Genomic DNA, 19,049 nt, shown 5'->3' with positions numbered 1-19,049 from the left:
AGAGGTTCTTCATTGATTAATCATTATTCTTAAATCATATATTGATTGTCCAAAAGGATTTGCAAATCTGATCATTGCTTTTGGCTAAGTCAATTTTCAGCCCTCACAATTGTGGGCTTATTTCTGGATAGTTGTATTGCATATTTAATATATTTCAAACTACTCACCCAAATTTACTGTTCATGTGCTCATTGGAAAGCTATTTGACAGTACTAACAACTCCAACAAAGTCCCTTGAGTTTCAAGTTCACTAAAGGCTATTTTCAGGCCCCTAAAATGGCCCTATGCTTGTTGGCCTGCTGCACTCTTCAGCAACATTAAAGTTACAGGTCTGAACAGAAAGTATTTTGTCTTCTTACAACCATATAGAACACGTATAACAGTGCTATTTTGTCTTCTATTGTGGTAAGAACCTTTCATACTCAATTGGTAATGTTCCAAGCTCATTTCCTTAGCATATTGAGAAATTTCTCACCATTGGTATGCAATATTAATTTGTTGTTATATCATGAATCAAATCAGAATTTGGTCATTTAACTAACTCCTACCTCATCCATTACACTCCATATAGGCACTGGTCTACTTATTCTTTGGTTGAATTGTCGTGTGTAGGGATACCTCTTGTGGCATTTAGTGGGAATTGGCCTAAAGCGAAAGGAATACACTGAGGTGACAGTGGGGGTAATCCTAATATTGCTTACTGTGTAGCAGTCTTGGGCAAACCTTGCCAACACTGCTAATTTGAGCAGTAACACACCTTACCCCATGAATATTCCTCTATAGATGTGGGTCAATACCCCCACACTTATTACACAATGTTGACAAGCAAAATGTATGAGCTAGAAAACCAGGCATGGATTTCTTTCCCTGGATCAAAAGTTGCACCACTGATTGTGCAGGTGGACAGCAATGACAACATTCACACAAATAGGACAGAATGCAAGAGAGAGATGTCAATCTCTACATATGTTGTACACTCTATATGTCATTATATTCATAAAAATACAGAGCCCAAAAATGGTCTGATCAATCAGAAGAGAGAAATATGGAATTGAAGTGGTTTGATTACTCAATGGAGATCAGGATCATGTTCCCCCTAATTCACGAGTTACAAATCATGATGTACAATTATAAGAAAATGCTACTTGTCACCTACTGAATCTCAGCATTTTGGGACTACATTGCCAAGGGTGCTAGGATATGTTCCCATCTTCAGTGGATTCAGGAAGGCGATGAGGGCTCCAAGTTCTATTTTAAGGAGGAAGGTGATTGCTAATAGGGTGATTGGTCTACTTAGACCAAATGATTCTCTTGGACAGAATCCTTCTGAGGTTAGAGGTATGTTTAGTTCTCATTAACAAAGTACTTTTGCTCCTTGTCCCCTAACATATGGGCGGTGACTGCCAGATATGTTTGTTGCAATTTTGTTCCCCACAAAATTCAACTGGTGATCGAAGTTGGATAGAGATCTTTCAAAGAAGAACCTTTATGCTGCTTTGACTTCAATGCAATGTTGCATTAATCATTATTGGGATAATATCGGCGCGAGGAAAAAATCGGAAAAAATCGTAATTATCGGGAAATAATCGGAAATAATCGGGAAAAAATAGTTTGGTACAAAAATATTCATTTTTTTTCATTTTTTTCAATTTTTTTAATATCTAAACCATCTACAACATAAAATAAATACATTGACACATAAATATGATAAAATAACTAATATATAAGATGTTTAATATCATTTCTAGTGCTAAAATCACACATAACATTGAATCATGTCCTGAATAGTAAGTCCTGACTCCTGAGTCCCAACTCAGCCTCAAAATATCAACAAAAAATATAATAATGTATCTCATCATGTCATAATGTCATATACAATAAAATGAAGAAAATAACTAAAGTCTAATCCTATTGATTTCCTCTGCCCCTCTTGCGAGAAAATGCCACAGCTTTCCCTTTCCCTCTAGATGTAGATGCTGGTGCCCGTGCTAGTGGAGATGGCAGTGGAGTCTGATGTGCTCTAGAAGCTGAAGAACTAGAAGTAGGAGCTATAGGAGGTAGACCACGTCCTCTACTGGTGGCAGTGGTAGCCCGGGCAGGTGGTGTCACCTCCTCCTCTTGTTCCTCCTCCTGCTCATCCACCTCCTCCCCCTCCACTACATCCTGCACTAACCAATCATCAGCAGACTCCATGAGAGGCCTCTCGGCCTCAACCCTCCATGTAGTAGTGGTATCAATCCCATCCAATGAGATGGCCTCCACATCAAGTGTCCTCTCAAGTTGCCTCACCCACAATCGAAGATTGTAGTAGACGTAGACCATGTCATTAAGTCGCTGGAACTCCAACCTGTACAAAGATCATGACATAATAATTAATAATTATAAAAAAAATATTGTTTAATGAATTCAAAAATTTATTTGGAAATTTGCAATATTTTAAATGTTTAGTGTTAACCTGTTGCGCTTCTTGTTGTGTATTTTTTCAAATACACTCTAGTTGCGCTCACATCCTGAGGAGCTACATGTTTGGCTGAGGATGCGAATGGCAAGCTTTTGCAGAAGGGGTACCCTGCCACCATACATTTTCCACCATGCATCTACAACAAAATTACAAATAAAATTTTAAATAAACATAAGAAAAAAAATGGAATTTGAAGAGACAATGAAATTTGAAACAAAGTCACAAACTAAAAAATACCTGGCATTTTAATCGTCCTATCAGTGACAGCCATCTCAAAGCCAAATGTGCCACCTACCATCCTATATGTCTCAATTTGTTTAGAGATCTCTATACGTTGTTCTGGAGATCGCACCATCTTCTGGACACAGGATAAGAATCCATCCATGATCTCAACATCAAAATCAAACCCACATGCGTAAGAAAATGCAGGGTTTAGGAAAAGCCCAGCAACATAAATGGGATGATGGAGTGTGTTGTTCCATCGCTCATCAATCACTCCCCATAGGAGTTGTCTCTGAAACCCATCATCTCCCTTACCATCATAGTAGGCCCGAATGGCTTCTTTGGCCCTGTCCATGGCCTCATACAAATAGCCCATTGCGGGCTTCTCACCATCAACCAACCGAAGAACCTTTACCAAAGGTTCAGTAACGGCGCACACCTCCTGCACTCCCGCCCAGAAGTCTTCCTGGTATGAAACTAGTCTGCATACGGCCTCTCCCTCTGGTTTGCAGCTCATTGGCAAAGCACGCCACTCCTCTGAAAGAAACATTCTCTTCACATCCCACATAGAATTCAAGAGGGATTGAAGAGATATGAAACTGGTGGAAAACCATGTAATGGTGGGGCGCACCAACTCTTTGTTGTTGGTGAATCTTCTCATCAAGCTAAGCACAGATGTATGGTTATATATAAATTTTGTAATGCTTTTGGATGAATCAACAATATCTTTAACAAAGGGAATTTTCCCTATGTCCTCCAACATTAAATCAATACAGTGTGCAGCACAAGGTGTCCAAAATAAAGTAGGATGCCTATCCATAAGCATCCTGCCAGCAGCAACATAATTTGCAGCATTGTCCGTTATGACTTGGACAACATTTTCTGCACCCACCTCCAAAATAAACACATCTAGCAAATCACATAAAGTTCTTGCATCTTTGATTTGTGCAGATGCATCAACAAATTTGATAAACATAATCCCCTTGGGACAACTAACCAAGAATTTTATAAGGGTTCTCCCCTTTTGGTCAGTCCAACCATCTGACATAACAGTGCATCCTGTTTGTGCCCATGATGCCCTAAAATCCTCCAATCTTTGGGTGCAGTCACACTTTTCATTTTGAAGAATCCGGCCTCTGAAATCATGATAAGAAGGGATTCTGTACCCTGGGCCAACACTTGCAATAGCATCAACACTAGGTTGGAAAAATGGATTATTCCTTACAATGCTTAAAGGAATATCACTCCAGAGGAGAAATTTTGCCAGCAACTTGTCAGCTTGTTCTTTCTCAGTTCTTTTTAGCATTGAACTAAGAGATGGCTGTGAACCAGGTGTGGTTCGAGGAACAAAAAATGATGTGGCAGCTACCGGATTGGTTGATGCTGCAGTAAAACCAGTGCCACTTGCTTCAGTAGACCTTTTTAGTTGCCTTTTGATTTCTTCATTAGCCTCTCTACTCTGGTCTAAAGTTTCCAATGCTTTCATGGCTCTTTGGATGAGTTCAGAATTTGTATTTGAACAAGGCCCCACATCTTTTCCAAGGATTTGTGCAAGGTGATACTTCAACCAGTACACCCCCTGGACATAGGGTGGCCACACAACTTGCAAGTCAAGTTTAGTCTATCATTAGGAGCATTAGGTTCACCATATTCCCAAAAAGAATCCAATTTCCTTGGCATGTTTGTTTTTTAACTTTGAAGTTGCAAACTTAAATGGTGTTTCGGTGAAGTTGTGAACCTATGGGAAAATAAGGATTACAATTTAGTATTTACAAAATTACAAGTTACAAATTTACAATTTAGTATTTTAATTTTTAATTTTTACATTGTACAATGAAAACCCAAGTTACCCAACCAAAAACAACCATTCCAAAGTTCAAACCCAAGTTACCCAACCATTCCAAACCCAAGTTACCCAACCAAATGGCAAAAACAATGAAAAAAAACATAAACAGTGTTTAAAAACAATGAAAACAAAAAAAAAAAAAAGATTGGTTCCCATAGTCATACCAAGTTACCCAACCAAAAACAATGAAGAAATACAAAAACAATGTTTAAAAACAATGAAAACAAAAAAAAAATTGGTGCCCATACCAAGTTACCCAACCAAAAACAATGAAAAAATACAAAAACAATGTTTTTAAACAATGAAAACAAAAAAAAATTGATCCCCATACCGTTTCTATGGAGAAATCGGTCTCCTCCTCTTGATTTTCTCCTCTAAGCACTTGAATCAGCTTCAAACCCTCTCCAGCAACGTCTCCCAGCTCTCCTCTGCCCTCCGCGCGCGACTATGCAAATGAATTCATAAAAAAACCAAAAAAATCTTTATAAAACCTCGCTGCCGCGAAGCCCCACGATAAATTTGGTTTTTATCACGAATTTTTGGAATTTATTGAGATAATTTGAAAAAATCGTGATAATTTCATAAAAATCACGCAAAAAAAATACCCGCGATAAATTCGAATAAAAATCGCGATATTTTCATTTTATTGAAAAAATCGCGATAAAACGATAAAATCGCGATTTTCACAACACTGCTTCAATGCAACATCACATACCATTAGTTATAGGCCACTGATATAGATGGCCTCCCTTGTGAGTTTTAGAACACCATGTGAGATACAATTAATGATGATTTTTGTTGTTTGATGTTTGAAGACTTTGCCTCTAAAAGACTCTCAGAGTTTATTAATCCGTCATTGATCAAGCTTCTTCCCTAGAATGCAACTTGGGACACAAGTGGGGGGGTCAGAGGCCTACAACTTTGCCTACAATTGTTTATAAAATCATGGCTAAAGCATTGGCCTTGTGTTAAATTGGCAACTAAGGCCAAACTCCATGTGGGTCATCTTATTAATGGCAACTGATATTCTTCTTGGATCCCTCTCATCGAGAGGTGTAGGATTGATCTAAAGATCATCCGATTCTGATAAGTATTCATGGAGATATGAATTTATTTGTGTTATGGGACAATTTGTCAAGGTCAACCAGCAACCAAATAAACCCCACTTGTGCTCAATGTTTTAGTATAAATAGAGGTGGCCTTCAAGTCATTTCAACACACTTGGGATCTCTTCCTCTCTACTTGTCTTTGGGTTTTAGTAGGAGGAGAGATCCTAAGGGATAACGCTGCCCTAATCTAGAGGGAGTGCCCTAGGCTCTACGCTGCCCTAATGAAGAAGCCCTAGATGTAAGACGAAAGGGAGATCTAGCACGGTGAAAGAGGCCTAATAGCAAGCCCTAACGCTGCCCTATGGAGAATCCCTAACGCTGCCCTGTGAAGAAGTAATAATACGCAGCCATGGAAATGAAGGCAGAAACCCTAGCCGCAGGTCTAAGGAGAAGAGATGCCCTAAACCTAGTTGCTATGTTGTCTAATGAAGATGGCACCTAAACGATGTCCTAGAAGTGCTCTACACATGGAATGCCCTTGTTGTCATGAAAGGAAAAGCCCTTATCCTATACACAGTCATGAAAGGAATACCATTACTGACATGGAAGGAATGCTCTCACACGTAAACGTTGAGATAAAGAAGCCACACCTTTAGCTATCCTTAATGTTGTTCTAAATAAGGATGCTCTACCTGTCGTTTGGATTGAATCACAATCATGAATGATAGATCCAAGTCTTATGATGAATGTTGTAACATTATAGACAGCATAGTATATGACAGCGAGATGTATGGTGCAGCAATGGTGCAGAAGTATGGACAACAAGAAGTATGGTGCAGCAGTGGGACAACAATGCTACATGGTGCTGCAATGATAAGCAATGGGACAGCAAAGGCAACTTGGAGAAGTGTGGTGTAGCAGTGGGACAGCAATGCTACATGGTGCTGCAATGATAAGAAATGGGGCAGGAAAGGCAACTTGGTGCAGTATGGTGCAGCATATGGTACAGCAATGGGACAGCAATGGTCAATGGCATATAATGCACAACGAGACAGCAATGGTACAATGGTACAACATAGGACAACTAGTATTTAGTGCAGCAATTTCATGGTGTTATTATGGTATGGCAAAGCACAAGGGGACAACCATGACATTGTGCAGCAGTGGCACAATGGTATAGCAGCATGCAAGGGACAGCAAACTAACATTGGGACAGTTGTATGGTACTTAGCAACAAGTACACCAAGCATGCAATGGTACAAGAAGCATGCAAGGGGCAGCAAACAAGCAATGGGATAACTAACATGGTTCAATCATGACACATGGGACATCAGTACAGCATTAGGTGCAGCAGTCATAAGGTCTGGTGCAGCACAGTGAGGTGCAGCATGATGACGAGATGCAGCACGATGATAGGTGAAGAAGTCACCTTGGAGAATCAGTTGAAGCAACATGTCTTCAACTAATCTCATGTAGCATCTTCTTAGAGATGATCTTTGCTCTCATCTAGATAAGTCAAAGTGTTGACTTCAATTGTAAATGTACTACCTCTCTCTGTTGAACTATTGAAGAACATATAAGAAGAATTGATCAAGGGTTTCCCCACATTGTGGTTTGTCCCTGGCTAGCGCCACATCTGCGATTTATATTTATGTTCTATCTCCAGTTTACTTTAATGTTGATGTGATTGCTAATCTGGAAAAGATATTGAGCTTACTGTGAAAATTGAAATAAATTGCTCTAGCATAGAACATGCCTAAACTTAACACCTTGAGGATCTATTCAGTTGCTCTGTATGTGGTGTGTGAAGAGCAGAATGGTTTTCTTTAGGGAGAGTCATCCTTAACACGGTGGTCTTTGCGTGGGAGGCTATGGAGTGGGCTTGGGAGATTGGTTAGCAGACTCTCGTTTTGAAGACTAACTCTGATCAGGTGGACTAGTCTTTTATTTTGGATATGTTGACCTGGCTAGGTTTTGGTCTATGGTGTGCAGCTATAGTGAACACACTCATCACCAATTCTTCTGTTGGATGGTGTTGTCATTGATATCAACCCATGGAGTTTGATTGGGTTTGACTTCGACTGAAACACCCGGCATTGATGTCAAATTGATTATGAACGCTCCTTAATAAGAGTCTGATTACATCAAGTTGGTAGCTCCACTCACTGGATGGTTGAAAACCCAGGTCCTAGGGTTTGGGTTCCCTACACTGAGGACATACCCCGACTTTGTCGAGGGTTTTTGAAGTGGCAAATTATTGAGTTTGGGTTGGAGATCCATGTCATTAGATTCTCCTCGAAAAGATGTTTCCAATGGTATGTGGTACCATGGTATGCCACATGGTTCATCTTGGTTTGAGAGATAATCACAATTAAAGTTACGGATCCTAGTTGGTGGGCTAAAACCCCATACGACAATTTCATGGCACGTACATTCAAAAGTTAATTATTTAAATTTAATGGTTATTAAGGGTTAGTTATAATCATTAAAATGATAATTTAGGAAGGGTATTAAAGTTTTTTTTAGGGAGTGTCCATTAGCATTTAAAAATTGAGAAAGACCTGAATTATACACAGCATTCCAGAAGATTTCATCTACATCAAGACCTTATTTGTTTTTCCTTAAGGCCAGTGGCCTTCTTTTCTTAAGTGTCAAGGCTACATCTTTTGACTAATTTTTAAGAATTTAAAATCCTTAAGAAACCCTCTGTAAGGTCTCTAACGGATATGCTCTAGGTCTATAAAAGGAGATTAAACCTCTGCTTGAAAGATATGAACTAAATGCACAAGTTTGAAAGAAATTCATTCTGAGATTTCGGCTACCTGAGAAAAGAAAGACTCGACCTTCCTGAGGCAGAGAACAGCAAAGAACCTGTGGCAAAGTTTTTGTTTGAGAATTTTTTTTTTGTGTTACTTGCTTCAAGTAGCTCAGCCTACTCAAGGTTTTTTTTTTTTTTTTGTTACTTGCTTCAAGTAGCTTGGCCTACTCAAGGGTGCTTCAAGTAGCTCGGCCTACTCAAGGTATGTCTATTCAATCTGATTCCTTTGTTTTCGTATACCTCTTAACAGCCCAGTGAAGGACTACAATGTGTTGTCTCTGCAATTTGTATGAACCACCAAGGAAATTTGAGGCATACCTCTTGTGACATTTGGCCTTGAGAAGCAGATCAGTTAATAGCCGTTAGAATATGATTTGACCAAGAACGTGACCAAATCTGGTAGCTCTAGTCTCTGTCACATGAGCCTGAGACTGAAGTGAAAGTTTCAGTCCACGTTTGGGCTTTATTACAGTACATGAGGGTTTGTTCGTTTGTCTTATTGAAGGATTTGTTTGGGCATGAGTGCTTGCAAGTTGATTAGTGAAATTCCAGGTCATCAAAGAGTCAAATAGCACATCTACTAGGCTCTCTAGGGCAAACATCTTTATAAGACAGCGAAGGTAACCGTAATTTCAGATCTCTCAATCTTTGAAGAACCAGCAAAGAATATTTGATGGTTGAATCAGGTCTGCGAGTCCATTTTAGGACAAGGTTTTGATACCATTCATACACAGTCACATAGAAAGGTATACTTGAAGCTGACTTCTATTTTGATTGTGACTTATGTTCTGAAAGATTTGAAGCACAACAAAATTCAGAACTCGTTGATAAAAAGACAGTAGCCTTATCTTGCTGATACATTTGTGGGCATAACCTTTATGATAATGATAATTTTTACGAGTGTTGTGACATGTGTGACATATGACAGTAGCCTTATCTTGCTGATACATTTGTGGGCATAACCTTTGTGATAATGAAAATTTTTACGAGTGCTGTGACATGTGTGACATATGAATAAAGACACCTTTGTGAGATATCCCATTGTCAATATATGGCAGAAATTCCCACTGCAATCTCATTCTGTTTAAGTTGAACAACTTCAAGAACCAAAGACAATAATCCAATCATTGATTTTGAACTTTTTTATTTATGTGATGTGATAGTGGTGTAACTTGAAGATATGGTTTTGTCATAAAAACTTAACAAGTGATATATTGTCCGATTGAAGCAGTGACTCTTGAGATACTTGAGTGTGAAGACTTCACAATAACATTAGGTGGTAATTAATTACTATTGTGTTTGATTCTTGACTTGACAAGTAGCAGTAACTTAACACTTGACACAGTGACCTGATACATGATAGAGACTTGACATATAAACTCGATTTGATTGACTTGGCACTAAGACATGATAATTGACTTGACACATAGACATGTGCATTAACTGTGTATATTGACTGTTAGTTTTTATGTGATATGACAATAATTATGTACCTTGTAAGTTGACAATAATTTGGTGTACCTACAGTCACCTTAGACAGGGATTCTTAGCAGTAAATTTAAGTGAGTATCAGACCTTAGTGTGTCTTGACATATAAACATGATTTGAGTTGATTTATAGACCTTATATATATAAGTTGACACCTTAACTTTCACTTGACACGACTTAGCAGTGACACATGACATAGACCTATAACTATAATGACCTAGGATTTGATTAGATGTCTTGTAGGATGACCTAGAGGGTATTAGTAGTAAGTGACTTAACTGTGACCTTACAGGGCAGCAGGTCTTTGAAGACATATCACCATATTGTACAGCTTATTGACGTGAAAATGGACAGCAGTATATGAGTAGTGGTTAGCAGCAGTGAAAAGGCATGCTGGTAGCTCTCCGAGGGCAGAGCTTGAGAGCCTTGGTAGCACGTCATAGGGATGACCTGAGGCATCTTCGACTATGTCATTATCAAACATTTGGGTTTAGCATTAGCAGTGTACTGGCAATGTGGTACAGTGATGTTCGGTAGCTAGTTTGTAAGCTCGTGAATGCTCATCTATTCATGTGCAGTTGAGAAGTGACAGTGATGTGCAGTTGAGCAGTGGTAGTGCTCAGTGATAACAGGTTGTACAGTTGACAATTGATTTGGCACAATGTTGCACGAAGCGCCCCCCCCCTCCTGGTTCCAAACCCGGAAGCGCGTCCCGTGCCGAAGCACCTAGGAAGCTTTGCCAGAAGCGCGCTTCCGAGCTTCCGAATTTGTTTTCCGCTTCCTGGACTTTTCGGAAGCGTGGCTCGGAAGCGCGCTTCGTACGGCGCTTCGGCAATATGAAGCGTGGCGCTTCCGTATGATTCCGAAAAAGCGCCGCGCTGTTTAGAAAATCTTTTTTTTTTCAATTTTTTTTTAATTTTAGGTGACTTTGCTTGTTGGGGGTGGGTCCACCTTGGGTTAGGGTGAGGAATGAAGGCAAAAAAATATAAATATAGCAGATGCTCCCTCATGGTAATGTTAAATTCTTAAAGTAAAAGTGACATTCTCCTTTATTTTTCATTTTCATCCTTTTACTTAAATTTTTAACATTACCATGAAATGACTCGAGATGTTTAAGAGTGGTTCCAGCCTCATTGGACTTCATATGGAGAAAATAGAATTTCATATCCTATTCAAAATTCAACAGACTTAACAGTTTTCAGGGATTCAGGATCAATGGGATTGTGGCATTTCATTAGATTATATCAAGTATGAAGGTATGCGATTAGCATTTAATCAAGAGCACCAAGCCCTATATGTACCCTAGTGTTGGTAGTGTTAATTGTTGAACTCCTTTGTCATGCGGCACACCCTTAGCAAAAAATTACCTTTCAATCAAGTCAAAATCATCGATCAAGCATGTTAAGCTTTTTCTACCATATTTTAAGTCTTGAATTAGGTAGTTTGATCAAAATTGGGCAATGTTGACTAATATCCCTAGACAATTGAGGTAGAGGCAAAGGCTAGACAAGAGGAGAAGAATCTAGATTCTAGATGGTTGATGCATCTAAATGGTTGATGCTCGAATAATTAATCATTAATGAACAATGGATGTTATATCTATCTTGATTTATGCAAAAATATGCATGTTTCATGTATTCTACAACTAATTTGGTATTTGGGATGTTTGTTTTGAGTATAAATGCAAAAAAATATAATATATATATATATATAGCAAACGCTTCGCTTCCTAGATTTTTGGAAAATGACGCTTCCGCGTCCCCGCTTCCAAAAAACATCCCCGCTTCATGCAACATTGATTTGGCAGTGTTGGCAGTCAAAGTTTGATATGCAATGATATCACATTTTTTGAGCAGTGGTCAGTGATGTGCAGTGATTGTTCAGTGGGTTGATTTGGCAGTAGTTAGTTGAGTAGTGTTGTGCAGTGGACTTGACAGGATATTCATATTGAACAGAGCAACATTATCTTAGATACAACTTTCTTATATTGATTCAGAGCACAGGGAGATCTAGTGTGAAAATTGTGAAACATGGTCTATTAGCTTTCCAGGGTGGTAGGGTGGTGAAAGGTAGGTGATTGGAGACTCCTTTAGGTTGTGGCCTGAGAACTCTTGAGGGTGGCCGAGTGGTGGTAGGGAAAATCATGGCTTGCACAAGGTGTAGGTCCTTTCAGTTGTGGCTGATAAATTACAAGGCAGTGAAGCATCCTTCCGGCAGCAGCTGGTAAACAGTGTTAAGGCACTCGTCAAGTTGTGGCCTAACTAACAAGGCGTTGGGGCATCCTTCTGGTTGCAGTAGGTTATTAGGGTGTAGTAGCATCCTACAGGTTGTAGCCTGTGAATTAGGAGGTTAACGCCTCCCTCAATTGTGGCTCAGAACTTGATGTAATTAAATTTTTTTTAAAGAGAAGAAGAAGACAATTAATAAGAAGCGTTCGGTGGTTTTTGACTTGGAGTGGTTTTCCACTTACAAATTTGTGTCCACTATTTTATCTTTCTGCATTGTTGTATGGTGTTGTCTATTGTTTATTATCATTTAAGATTATCTGAAGAAGAACAATAATAATAATCGAAGATTAACTAACGTTTTGAAAAAAATTAAAAAGTGTTAATTGCTAAGAAATATTGATTCACCCCCCCCCCCTCAATATTTCCAACAACTTCCACCTCTCTCATTCAATAATGCATTATCTCCACATATTTTGTTGCATCAATGTTATGTAACCAGATCACAAAATAGAAGAAGAGATAGATCAACGACCTCAAAATTAGCCTCTTTGAGGGGGCAGCCTCCTTTTAATAACACAAATGAACAATTCTTGGATGATTCAAATGACAAAACCTCCCTTCTATATATAGGATTCTAAGGGTTCACAATATAATCAGAGTCAACATAACAATAATAATGTAAGGGCACAACAATAACAATATGGGTACTACATGGGCACAACAATAACAATACGGGTACTACATGGGCACAACAATAACAATAAGGGGGCTACACTGACAAAAACAATGAGGGGATACACTAGTATTATAGGGACCTAATATGCCCCTCTCCTTCAAAAAAGTGTTGTCCTCAATGCTTGAATAATTCTGGATGCTTCTGTATAAACTTCTCATCCTCCCATATGGAACCTTTAGCTGGTAAGTTCCTCCACTTGATGAGATACTCTGAAATTGATCAATTCCAATGTGATTTTTCCTTCCTCGTCAAGTTCTAGCAATATTGTTTGAACTGGGAGCTTGTCACCTATAACCTTCTTTAAGCATGAAACATGGAAAACTGGGTGCACTCGAGAAGATGCAGGAAGCTCTAATTTGTATGCCATAGTACCCATGTGCTCTGCCATTGAACTGTTTTGTTTGAGATTTATCAATTGGCTAAAGAACGTGTTGCTCTTTATATCTTCATAATGTGCTATCATTTCCTCCGTAAAAATTGACCAGGTGACAAGTACTTTACGAGAACAAAGCCATCTATACCATACAAATTGATTGGGTTCTAAATATAAAGATGCAATACGTACCTTTTGTGAGGGTTGCACATCATGTAGATCAAAATATTGCTCCATCTATAGTATCCAAGTTACCGGATCCTTGCTATCAAACTTCCTCATATCTATCTTTGGAATGTGGTGGTTCTTAAACCCCACATTGGAGTCTCTAAAATCGTAATTGATATTCCTTTTGTCTTCATCATGATTTTCATGTATTGCCTTGTCACCACTGGGACACCTTTCTTCTAGCAACATTGCCAAACCTTCCTTCAACCCCTCTATCTTGGCATTCATCATTGCTTCCATGTTTGCTTTTAAACAATCATTCAAAACTCCCATGTCCCTTTTTATACCATCTATCTTAACATTCATCATGGCTTCCAATTCATTTTTCATTACTTTTTGCGAGAGTGAAATTTGTTGCACTTGGTCTCCTAAATTTGATATATCATGTTGCATTTCTTCCTCTTCTTCATGTGTCATAGTAGAGCTTTCGGGTTTCTTACTAGGTGTTTCCATTTTCTTTCTTCGAGTCATCAATTAATGATAACTATGCTTCACTATGCCCTTTGAATTACTGCAAACTAATTTTTTAATAGTCATCAATTAATGATAACTATGCTTCACTATGCCCTTTGAATTACTGCAAACTAATTTTTTAAACAAAACTTATGCAAATTATAAAACTACACACCTTTTTTTTCGCTTTGTAGGAGCTCAATATTGAATCTTTTGTAGCTCTGTAATTCCGGACCTCCAAGGTCTGAACTTTCGTCCTGTGGTAGCCCTTTGAGTCCTCTTTCCAACCCCACAGGTCTGATCGAGATTGGATTCTTCAAGAAAGGGTTATGCCCAATCTCTCATGATGACCTAATTATAGATTGGTTCAGTAGAGCGAACTTGTATGGAGTGCCACGTGTCACTATTTCGACCTTTGGCCCTGAAAATGATACCCAAAAAACAATAGTTTGTCCTCTTTCTGTCTTTTTTTACGAAATTTAAATCCTATGCTTAGAGAGAAAGTTATGACGATTTTCCCAAAGTCACCTGTTTGAGATGGAATTCTGGAGCCTGGAAAACCCTAACTTCCTTGGAACATATCTCCGAAAATATAGCAAGACAAGATCTGAAATTCATACACGAGGTTCACCAAGATTTCGGCTCCACGTGGTTTCAATTTCAGCTTTTGAAGCTTCGGGAAAAAAAATTATAGCGAGAATGCCACGATGACCTGTTTGAAGTAGTGAAACCCTAGAATCCAAAGCTCTGATACCAAGTGTTATGCAACCAGCTCACAAAATAGAAGAAGAGATAGATCAACCACTGTTGCGAACATCGGGATCATGATTAAATCGGCAAGGGGAAAAAATCGGAAAAAATCGTAAAAATCGGGAAAACATCAGCAACATTAAAAAAATATAAAAACAAACAAACAAACAAAAACAAAAAATTCATTTTTTCCAATTTTTTAAGTATCTAAAGCATCCATGAATTTTTGGCAATTTTTCTCGCAATTTTTTTTTTATTTTGGAAAAAATCTTTGAAAAAATCGCCGATTAAATAGGCCAATTAAATCGCCATTTTTTCAAAAAATCGCAATTTTTGCAACACTGAGATCAACGACTTCAAAATTAGCCTCTTCGAGGGGGCAACCTCCTTTACATTACACAAATGAACAATCCTTGGATGATTCAAATGATAAAACCTCATTTCTATATATAAGAGTCTAAGGGTTCACAATATAATCAGAGTCGACATAACAATAATAATGTAAGGGCACAACAATAACAATAGTGGGCTTCTATGGGGCACAATAATAACAATATGGGTAATACATGGGCAAAACAATAACAATAAGGGGCTACACTGACAATAACAATGAGGGAATACACTAGTATTATAGGGACCTAAAAATCAATCCATTTGTTAAGGGTTTCTTCTAGCTCATTGCAAGCATGTGTTAACAGTTGACGTTTTGAGCTACTTATTGGAGTCTACACATGTTGCAAGATAGGTTCAAGGCATCCTATTTCCTTAATGGTTTAGAGATGCTTAATAACCACTTTGCTAATGATTATCTCCTAATTGTGAGTGTTGAACATAGGTTGGTTAAATGGAGTCCTCGCATGTTTCAATACTTTTTTCTTTGCTTCAAGTTCTGTGGTCAATGGTTGTATGACAAATCTTGAGTTAGTTGGGTTGGATTCCCCACTAGATCGGGTTCTTGTACTTTGAAATCATATTCGACTCAAGGTCATTGTGTTTTTCTTGGGTATTCCATTTGGGGAGGGCTTGTTGGCAGTATCCATGTGAGATGTGTGTTTTCAAAGGTTTTGGCACCAAAAGGACCTTCCCTTTGCTAGGAAGCTAATTGTGGTTGGCTACATTCATTAATCTCAATTATGTTGGGCCTCTTGCAATTTCCCTAGCAAGACTTAGCTTTAGTAGTCTAAGCACAATTTGTAGTCTTACCAATGGTCTAAGTGAAATGCCTCATAAAGCTTGAGTTGGCTAACAATTACAACCAATGTTTTCAAAATTTGCCTAGTCCAAACCAAAACCAGTCAAACCAATTGATAGGACAAGGCACGGTACCAAACCGGCCAACAACTAGGACCAGTGGGCCGATCTGTATTGGTTTGGTACCAAACCAATACAAACCAGCCCAAACCGACCAAGTTGATCTAGGGCAAACAAACCACCACACATGCATAGGTTGTTTTTTTATTAAAAAGGGAAATTTCCCTCCCTAAACACTCTTAATTTGTTAAAAAACTAACCCAGTCCCTCCACCCCTGCCCGCAAAAAAAAAAATCCACTCACCACTAGCAACAGAGGCAATCTCTACAAGGCATCTACTACAAAAGCAAATCCAAGAAAATCATATTGCAATAGAGCATAAAAAGAAACTCATTCAAAAAATCTTAGCCTTTAGTAGAGAAGACAAAGTGCAGCTGCAAAATTTAGAAAAACAATCTGTAAACACATCCGAAGATACCTTAGAAGATGAACTTGAGAAATTATTTCATTCTGACAAGGCAAACATGACAAGAGGAAGCTAATAAATGTATTCTTGATTATCAAAATTTCACAACTCTAGCACCTCAGTTCAATGGGTTAGAAGATAAAATTCTTATTAGCATCGATATAAAGGTATCTGGTTATAAGTATTATTGTTTAGAGGCATAGATAGATATTGGTGCAATGGTTTCATGTACCAGGTATACTATTATTCCACATTACTTCTATGAACCAATTCAAATATGCTTTCGAGCTGTAAATAATACCAAGGGGCCTATGAAGGGATATGCATCTGATTTTCCAAATGTTGTTTAAGTCTTTAAAGCCTATGTAAATTTGTATTGCTTTGAAATTGGCACTAACATATTGTTAGGACAAGATTTTGAAAATAGATACTTATTCAAACGAAGTAGCTTGCATTCCTCCAAATGAAGTCAAGGATACCATACAAAAGCTAGTAACACTTAAAAAAAGTCATAAAACATGCAAAATCCATGGAGCAGAAAACATAAGTGAGATCAACATTAAACTTGAGAAGAACAGTATATCAGACTATCCAAATGCATTTTGGATGAGATAACAATATTTTGTTGATCTCCCGTACAAAGAAGATTATAAGCATAAAACCCAAAAGGCTTAAGCAAATGTTCAACCAGAATGGGGGGAAGCAGGTGCAAGGAGACGCATAGGGGGGATATATGGGAGTACCCTCAAATTTTAGGAAAATTTAGGGGGAACAGGTGGGCATCGGGGTATATAATTTTTTCTTTTTTTCATATATATATATATATATATATATATATTTCTTATTCAATAATGAAAGCATAAGTACATTGATCCATACATAATTCAATCAAAAGACGAAATACATTGATCCATACTCATCATTCTTACTGATGAGACATACATAATTCATCCATAGACCACGAGATTCAATAATGAAAGACATTGATCCATATTCATCATTCATTATTCACCATTCTAGAATATACATTGATTTAAAAATTAAATTCTTCATTCATCATTCATCATTCATCATTCTAGATTCTGGATTGATTTAAAAATAAAATTCATCATTCATCATTCTAGAATCTAATTAGTACTAAGAAAAATAGAGTAAAGTAGATACTGAAATTTGAAAGAATGGAATAGTAAATTGATATAACTAAAACTCAAAAATAGTAAAGAGCGACGACTCAAAGAGTTAGTCTAAGGTACATAGAGGGCTAGGTGCTCCTGATTAAATACAAATTCCATACCTTCATACATGACAAAATCCAGTGGAAATGTTGCAATCCCCCCAATCTTGAAATCCTGAAAATTTGTCAAGTCTACTAAATTTTGAATGAGATCTAAAATTCTACTTTCTCCATATGAAATCCAATGAGGTCAAAACCACTCTCAAACATCTTGAGTCATTTCATGGCAACGTTAAAAATTTAAATAAAAGGATGAAAATGAAAGATAAATGAGAATGTCACTTTTACTTTAAGAATTTAACATTACCATTAATTACATAGCACTAGTAGGGTGCTAGGGCTGAATATTAAGTGTCCCCACTAATAAATAATTGTTTTGAAACAAAATTAAGGGGGGACACCTAGCTTTTTTGAGGGGGCATGACCACAAGCACCCCTTTTGGGGAAACGCATCCCCCACATTGAGGAAACAATTCCCCATGCTTCTTCCCACATCTCCCCAAAATGGGGATGTGGAGAAATGTCTCCCCAAGCATCCCCCTGTCCCAGGTGTGTGGGAAGTGTCCCTGTGGAACATTGTTTTAAGCAATCAAATGTCTCCAACACAACTAGAACTATGTAAGCAAGAAATCACCAAATTGCTTGAATGAAAATTAATAGAACCAAATAGAAGCACATGGGTATTGTTGCCTCAAAATCTAGCTAGCCTTGTAAAGAGGTAACCTACAAGGCAAAAACTAGACTAAGGGACAACAATGAGGTGTGGCTCGCTGTCACCAAAGCCACTACCTCCTGCTCTTTGGACTTTCACCAATGGGAGGCTTCCCTTTAGAGAGGTCAACTATGACAGATATGTTAAGTTCAAGGACCAAGGTGACAAAAGGGCTATAGAGGAAAACTCTTCTCAAGGACAAGGCTCAAATGGACTCTTCTTATGGACAAGGCTCAAATGGACCAAGAAAAGGTTTCCCAACGATGAATACCAACAACCAAATGGACTAAGAAACCTTCAATAAGCCCCAAACTTGAACACTATGGTAAACTAGGGTTTCCTAGGGCAAAATCTACCTAGGGCAAGAGAATTTAGCCTTAAAATGGATAGATTTGTTCAAGAATCTAGGGCAGTTAGAGTTAATGTGATTCTTCTTATCATGATAACTATTTGTGAGGTGTTTTTAATTTTCTTAATAGCACAATCTTTAATATTAGAGTGTGACTTCTTAGTTCATCAAATAGCTACCAAAACAAAGAGACAAGAACACAAGATGTTGGCTTTCTGCCAGGGCCAACACCTCTCACTCTTTGAGAGGAAAACCAGCACAAAATTCTTCTTATAGAGATTCCAATTGACGAATACCAAGACCACGACCCCTAACCTATTAGGCCACTCCAAGACCAAGACACCAATCCTCTTCTTTGTCACTTCTGAGATCATCTTCATTATCG

At 38.1% G+C, this 19,049-nt stretch overlaps 2 protein-coding genes across 3 annotated transcripts in view; both read right to left on the bottom strand.

Annotated features, from left to right (window-relative positions):
- LOC149167552 (immunoglobulin) overlaps positions 1 to 19,049 on the bottom strand; it is a 316,326-nt gene that overhangs the window by 89,351 nt on the left and 207,926 nt on the right. The window lies entirely within an intron of this gene.
- Positions 1,777 to 2,591, bottom strand: LOC149167553 (uncharacterized). The gene is made up of 2 exons (XM_089433022.1): positions 2,456 to 2,591; positions 1,777 to 2,347 (listed from the first exon to the last, which is right to left on the bottom strand). The coding sequence occupies exon 2, from the start codon at positions 2,320 to 2,322 to the stop codon at positions 1,909 to 1,911; it is 414 nt and encodes a 137-aa protein (XP_089289148.1). The 5' UTR covers positions 2,323 to 2,347; positions 2,456 to 2,591; the 3' UTR covers positions 1,777 to 1,908.

The sequence above is a fragment of the Pinus tabuliformis genome, chromosome 5_1, assembly GCF_031772625.1.
Source record: "Pinus tabuliformis cultivar Carrire ecotype Pingquan chromosome 5_1, CPIR1, whole genome shotgun sequence".
Classification (NCBI taxonomy): Eukaryota; Viridiplantae; Streptophyta; class Pinopsida; order Pinales; family Pinaceae; genus Pinus; species Pinus tabuliformis.
The sequence above is the reverse complement of the archived record's forward strand: the minus strand, read 5'-3'. Positions and strand labels throughout refer to the sequence as shown.

Excerpts from the sequence above, each read along its gene's own strand:
- LOC149167553 (XM_089433022.1), bottom strand. The coding sequence starts at position 2,322 with ATGGTCTACGTCTACTACAATCTTCGATTGTGGGTGAGGCAACTTGAG.